Source organism: Temnothorax curvispinosus, unplaced genomic scaffold (assembly GCF_003070985.1).
Source record: "Temnothorax curvispinosus isolate PA1 unplaced genomic scaffold, ASM307098v1 QBEX01010051.1, whole genome shotgun sequence".
In the NCBI taxonomy this organism is placed as follows: domain Eukaryota; kingdom Metazoa; phylum Arthropoda; class Insecta; order Hymenoptera; family Formicidae; genus Temnothorax; species Temnothorax curvispinosus.
The window spans coordinates 3,701-11,011 of NW_020219831.1; the positions used below are offsets into that span (position 1 = coordinate 3,701).

Here is a 7,311-nt window from a genome sequence, read left to right on the forward strand (position 1 = left end):
GTCGTCCGAAGGCTGATCCTCCGGACCGATCGGGAAATCATAGTCCATGGCGGCTATGATCTCCTCCATGAGCGGCGGTGGCGTGGGTGCCAGGATCGGCATATCGAGAGCCGACAACAACGGTATCGGCGGTAGCGCGAGAAGCACCGCCTCCTGAGCCTCCGGCACCATGCTCGACGAAGATATCGTGGGAATCCCTTTGTCCGAAGAGCTCTCCTAATCGCGAGTAATTTGATCAAATTAAACGCATTTCTAATGTCAAGCGAAGAAGCAAGGGCTATTTTGCCATTGCTGCGGGCCTCCGTAACTATCTTTTTTACGAAAAAAGCGCGTTAAGGTACGATTTCATAGGCGTCAGTTGACGCGCGTTAAGACGATTTTGTGACATCATGTTGTTTCTGCGTCGACGCTAAAGAAGTTCAGATTTTCCAACTTCTAGCGTCAAAGTGTCATGTCGGTTCGTTCAAAAAGCGAAATGGATTCATTCGATGTAAGTATCTATAGTAACGTAGTAATTTTTAATCAATTACATACTATTGTAAAATTATTTATATATATTGAATATATAAATATATTGAAAAAATAAATTTAATTTCAACAAGTTTTGGTAAATACATGTGATGTTTGCGAAACTATTGTTGATGAAACGGAGATGGCTCAGCACAGTTGTGTGGCAGGATTTCCAAACATTGTCATCGATAATGACTCAAGATATTTTTATCCGCAATGTGGTAAATTAATTCAATTAAAAGTATTGATTTTATGAAAATTCTAATTTTAAGGTTAAGGGTCCATTCGCATCAGTAGGACCAAAAAATAGGTGATTTTTGTGAATTTTTTGTGGAGAAAGTAAACAAAATAAATTATTCAATACTTTTGGATTATATTTATGATACTTTTAAATAGTTATACAAATTTTTTCAGCCCATTTGGCGAAGCGGGATACTGGGCAACGCGCGGAATAGGTTGCTTCATGGCGGAAGTCCTCCAGGTCGTAAAATGTGTCTGAAACATCGAATCAATCGATTTTTCTGTTCAGTACAAGTTTCTATAGAGTAGACTAAAAAAAATTATTTTGAATAAAAATTCATAAAATGGCGGCAGTTCAAAGAGAAAAATTTTTTCACTAAATTTTCTATACTTTTTTGCTTATAAAAAATTAAATATTGCATATATCGATGATTGTGTAGTCTACTCTATAGGGACATTTGTACTGAACAGGAAAATCGATTGATTCGATGTTTCAGACACATTTTACGACCTGGAGGACTTCCACCATGGAGCAACCTATTCCGCGCGTTGCCCAGTATCCCGCTTCGCCAAATAGGCTGAAAAAATTTGTATAACTACTGTTCGAGATTCCGTTAACGTTGCGCCGTCCGATCAGATGGCAGCATCGATCGGGTATCGACGCCCGATCACCGCGGCAGCTTGCGCACGCACGGGCGCGCTCATCGCCCACGTCTTCCTCGCGATATTCAGAGTCGTACAAATGGCTGCGCAGTGATCAGACGCACGACGTGTGCTCTGTGCATTTTTGATTGTGACTACACATTGAAGTGCCCACCGCAGTGATTACAGCTGCCGAGATACTGCATTAACATGTAAAGCGACCGCTCATCCAGCTCTACTCGGGTACATCAACACGACGACTCAGGCTCACATGCGCGAGTGCCGACCGCCACGTGTCTTACCGGCTCACGGGCTAATCATCACGAAGAGGGCAATTAATATAACTGCCTCGCCCACTCACGAACGATATATAAAGACTTCTTATACAAAGACTTCTTATGTTTAGTGAACTCCGAAAGACTGCCCACCACTCTCAGGTCAGACTGTATATATCTATTCCCGTATTAAAGACGGCTCAGACTGTGTTCTGAGTTACATTTTATATTACAGAATAATTAATTAACACCTTCCACGCGCGTCCTTCTCATCCCGCTTCCATCGCCGGGATTAATCAGCGATTTCGCGAACATTTGGTCTTTCGAGCCGGATGCGTGGAACTTAAAGTGTAGCTCGGACACAGATCATGTGAACAGGGCATGCCTTTCACGACATGCCACGTGGATATTATCGCGCGCTTCCGCGAGTGAAGTACAGACATTCTCACGCGCGCTCGCGAGTGTTACACAAACATGTTCACGCGCTCCCGCGAGTGTAAATAGACATTTTCACGTGCTCAATACATGACCGTAACGACTCTCGATTCGCATAGTGTTTTTCTCACGCGTCTCTCGAACGTTCTCGGTTCGTGCAGCATTTCTTACACGTGTCTCGACATTTCTCAGATATTTCATCGTGCGCAGCTCAGGGACGGCTCAGCATGACGGAACCCGCAAAGGCGGGTACGGGCGGTGCGGAGACCACAACGCCGCTGCTCGAGGTACCACCGGCTCGCACATCGGAACGCCAAGCCTCACCTAAATGAACCGACTGGCGACGGTGCGGAATACTGGCGAGACGCGCGAGACGCCACCATCTTATGCAAAGGACACGTCATTAGAGAAGATTTTCTACATCTCAATGCATCTCGAGAAGGTGCATAAAGCGTTTCTCAAGGAGCACGCATATTTTGAAGTTACTTGGCCGGCGGCGCTCATACAACATGAATGCTTAAAAACAATGTTCACTCCACGACGGCGCTATTATATGGCTGCACGTCGCGTTATTGCGAAGATCAGGGCGCATATCCAAACCATCGCAGTCCTCGCGTGACACTCAGCGGCTGCCGGACATCAACATCCCGTCGTTCAAGGGCAATTACGCTGCATGGCCCACGTCTCGCGACCTATTCAAGGCCGTTATCTACGACAACCGACGCCTCACCAACGTGGAAAACCTTCATTATCTGCGACTCTCACTTGAAGGCACACCCGCTCAGCTCATCTCCGGACACAACGTCCACTCATGTAAAGGCTCACGGGGGTGCAAGAAGTGCACCAACCGACATCACACGATGCTGCATGAGGCTCATCAGTCGAACTCATCAACGAAGCCAACCACCAGCTCAACTGCGACAGCTCAATGGGAAAATGGTGCAATCGTTGCTCACTTTTCTTTGGCCCGCTCACCACACTCAACGTTACTAGCTACGGCCCTGGCTCAGATCAGCTCATCTGTTCATACTCAATGCGTATGGCCTCTCATTGATTCAGGTTCAGAACTTACCTTTGTTTCAGAATCTCTCGTTTGCCAGCTCAACATCACTCGTCATCATTCCGTCATTCTCATCCCTGGAATTGGTGGCGGAAAGGCGACGCAAACTCGAGGAGTTGCATTGCTTAAGCTCCGCTCACTTCACTCAAGATCAGACGTCATTATTCAAGCTCACGTTCTGCAGGCGTCAGCGAACATCCTGCCATCCTTCAACACTGCACCACAGGATTGGCCGCATCTCACCCAGTTAACATTGGCCGATCCAGATGTCCTTACACTACAGCCAGTGGATATTATCATTGGAGCTGACTCATATGGACAGATCATTAAGCCCAACATCATCAAACAAGATCCATTGATGCCAATTGTTCAGCTCTCAATTTTCGGATGGCTCGTTCTTGTGCCGGTCGACACATCATCACCGGCATCTGCTGCAGTGCATCATGCATCAATTCAGGAGAGAGAAGATGCTCTCGACGAGCTATTGTCGAAATTTTGGACACAAGAAGAAGTGCCTGCGAGTACCAATCATGATCTCACTCCTGACGAGCAAAGATGTGAAGAATACTTTAAAGACCACTGTTTCACAGGACTCAACCGGTCGATACACGGTTTGGATTCCATTAAAATCATCACCTGATACTCTTGGCGATTCTTATCTCACTGCGCATCGATGCTTGAAAAGTTTACTAAGAAGACTCTCCCGAGATGACAACTATCGACGTTTGTATCATCAGTTAATGACAGAATATCGAGAGCTCAATCACATGAAGAAGGCTTCACCCGTTTCCAGTCAGCATATACAAAATTACTTGCCACATCATGGAGTGCTCAAACCAGACAGTGCAACCACAACATTACGTGTGGTATTTAATGGCTTGAGTGCATCTACCAGGAGCCAAGCTGCATCACAGCATTTAGACGTCACCGATGTTTTACTCTGGATTCGACAATTTCGACAGGTAGTTGCCACTAACATCGCCAAAATGTATAGGCAGATTAACGTGCATGAAGATGACTGGAATTTACAACGGGTTCTCCGGATAGACGACCAGCTCAATGAAGTGCCACATTATCTCACAACGGTCACCTATGGGATCAACGCTGCCCCGTTCTTATCAGTACAAACACTGTTGTAACTGGAGAAGGATGAAGGTCACAGTTTTCCCCTCGCAGTACCGCCAATCATTCAAGGTCGAGATGTTGACGACATTTTGGAGGCGCCGCCACCGTTCAGCAGGTAATAGAAACTTCAATACTGCTCAGCGGACTTGTGCATGGCGGGCGGTTTCCCATAAGCAAGGTGGCACGCGACTCATCAAGATGTGCTCACTGCGGTTCAAGCAGCGAAAGAGCAGGGCTCACAAATTGCATTTGACGATGTCCCAAACAAAATACTCGGATTAAGATGGCTTCCTCAAGAAGACACATTCACATTCTCAACAAGGATCTCGTCGCACACCGATCATCTCACCAAACGCCTCGTTTTGTCTGAAGTGGCTCAGATATTCGATCCACTGGGCTTTGCATCACCAGGGGTGATCAAGGCGAAGATGCTCTTGCAGGAGCTTTGGCTACATAAAGCTCCGATGGGATGAACCACTACCATCCCAGCTCTCATCACGGTGGCTCATTATCAGAAAAGAACTCACAAGCTTGATCAAGCTCTCAATACCTCGGTGGTACAATCCATGAAGTACTTCGACAGTGGAATTTCACGGCTTTTCTGATGCTTCTCAACTAGCAATGGCTGCAGTCGTATATATCACCGTCCACGGCTCTAATGGTGCCACGATTTCATTGGTGTGCTCCAAAACAAAGGTAGCACCGCTCAAGCGGCTCACCATCCCGAGACTTGAACTCACCGCAGCACTGCTGCTCTCAAGACTCATGCAATACGTTCAAGCCACCTTGAAGTTCAACGTTACAGAAACTCACCTGTGGACGGACTCTGTTGTGACACTCACGTGGATCAAATCTCATGCATTGCGCTGGAAGGATTTTGTGAGAAGTCGAGTTTCTCAAGTTCAAGAGCTCACTGCGAACGCACATTGAAAATACGTACCAGGTACATCCAACCCAGCCGACTGCGCATCACGAGGATTAAACACTGCTCAACTCCAAAGCCACTTATTATAGGACCACCGTGGATACTCACCCCTGAAGCATGGCCATCACAACCTGCGCTTTTGGACGAGTTGAGCGCGCATGAGGCTCGTCCTGGCATTGCGCTACATGCGGCCGCATCTCAGCCGGACTACCACTGGGACCTTATATATAGGTACTCAACTCTCAATAAATTATTGAAAATAACAGCTCTTTGTTTCAGGTTCATATCGCTTCTGAGAAAGCGCCGATACAAGTCACTAGACTGGCACTCAGCTTTGGAGGAGGCCAGATTATTCTGGATCAAGGCTACTCAAGCGGCATACTTCACGCATGAGATCAAAATGCTCACGGCCAACTCGAGACTACCAACTGCTCACGCATTCAGTCGATTGACTGCGTATATAGACGCTCAAGGGATTATCCGAGTTGGCGGCCGCCTCAACCAATCAGCACTAGCTCAAGACAACAAACATCAGGCGATTTTGCCTCGCCACTCACGGTTCTCAACCTTGATCATTGCCCACGCCCATCTGCGTACCCTGCATGGAGGAACACAGCTGACATTGGCTCATGTCAGGCAACAATACTGGATCATCGGCGGACGGGCTCCGGTGAAGTCTCATATTTTACGGTGTGTCGTGTGTGCTCGGCAGAGGGGGATCCGTGCTCATCAACTGATGGGCCAACTACCTCTCTCTCGGGTTACACCGTCACGTCCGTTTACTCATACAGGAGTCGACTATGCCGGACCGCTCACCATCGAGACATGGAAGGGACGAGGTGCGAAAACCTACAAGGGATGGATCTGTGTGTTCGTCTGCTTCTCTACCTCCGCAATTCACCTCGAAGTAGTCAGTGACTACTCATCAGAAGGATTCATAGCAGCCTTCCCAAGATTCTCAGCGAGAAGGGGAATTGCTCAGACCATGTATTTGGACTGCGGGACAACATTCATTGGAGCAGACGCCGCGCTCAAGAAAATGTTCATCCAGAGTTCCCAAGAACATCAACGAATCGCTCAAATTCTACAACGTAATTGCACCATATGGGAGTTCAACCCACCAGGCGCTCCACACATGGGGAGCAAGTGGGAGGCGGTGGTGAAATCCGTGAAGTTTCATCTGAAACGGACTATCGGGGAGACTTTACTCACGACGGAAAAACTCACAACGTTGCTTACGCAAATCGAGGCCATTCTCAACTCGCGGCCTTTAGAACCGTTGAGTGACGACCCTGAAGACGTCTCAGCGCTCACGCCAGGTCATTTCCTCATTGGAGGTCCAATCACTACCATACCCAAACTATCTCTGATTGACCTAGCAACCTCACGACTATCTCGGTGGCAGCTCATCCAGCAGCGTGTTCAACATTTTTGGGCACAATGGTCAGCTCATTATCTGCAACGCCAGCAGGCGATATCCAAGTGGCATCATCCTAACAACAACATCAAGGTGGGTTTCATCGTGCTGCTCACCGACGAACGCTCTCCACCGTGCAAATGGCCACTCACCAGAGTAACAGCTTTGCACCCCGGCAAGGATGGACTCACCAGGGTGGTTACCCTCAAGACGGCCACCACGACACTCACTCGGCCAAGTGCCAAGTTTGCCATATTACCCATTTCAACCGGATGAAGGATCAAGAGTAAGGAATCATCAACAAGGTTGCTGATGGCGGGCGGAATGTTCGAGATTCCGTTAACGTTGCGCCGTCCGATCAGATGGCAGCATCAATCGGGTATCAACGCTCGATCACCGCGGCAGCTTGCGCACGCACGGGCGCGCTCATCGCCAACGTCTTCCTCGCGATATTCAGAGTCGTACAAATGGCCGCGCAGTGATCAGACGCACGACGTGTGCTCTGTGCATTTTTGATTGTGACTATGAAGCCGTGCACTAAAACGGTGCGCGCGCAACTCCTGAGCCAACCCCGGGTTGTAATTACCCGACTGTCGCCCGAGGAGCTGAGGCGAGCAGAGCGACGAGCGACGCCGCAGCAGCGGCAGGTGGTCATGCGCAGCCGGCAGAGCACACCGTCGCC

At 48.3% G+C, this 7,311-nt stretch overlaps 2 protein-coding genes across 2 annotated transcripts; both read left to right on the top strand.

Moving 5' to 3' along the window:
- Positions 1 to 4,908: 4,908 nt before the first annotated feature.
- On the top strand, positions 4,909 to 5,605 carry LOC112459662. Its single transcript, XM_025023883.1, has 2 exons — positions 4,909 to 5,166; positions 5,492 to 5,605. Exons 1-2 carry the CDS (start codon positions 4,909 to 4,911, stop codon positions 5,603 to 5,605), a joined length of 372 nt encoding a protein of 123 aa, XP_024879651.1.
- Positions 5,606 to 6,197: 592 nt separating this feature from the next.
- On the top strand, positions 6,198 to 6,905 carry LOC112459663. Its single transcript, XM_025023884.1, has one exon. The coding sequence runs from the start codon at positions 6,198 to 6,200 to the stop codon at positions 6,903 to 6,905; it is 708 nt and encodes a 235-aa protein (XP_024879652.1).
- Positions 6,906 to 7,311: the final 406 nt, after the last annotated feature.

Bases quoted from the DNA above. Each gene is read 5' to 3' on its own strand.
- LOC112459663 (XM_025023884.1), top strand. From the start codon at position 6,198: ATGTATTTGGACTGCGGGACAACATTCATTGGAGCAGACGCCGCGCTC.
- LOC112459662 (XM_025023883.1), top strand. From the start codon at position 4,909: ATGGCTGCAGTCGTATATATCACCGTCCACGGCTCTAATGGTGCCACG. The intron at 5,167-5,491 runs GTGAGAAGTCGA...TCTTTGTTTCAG, and splicing joins CATTGCGCTGGAAGGATTTT to GTTCATATCGCTTCTGAGAA.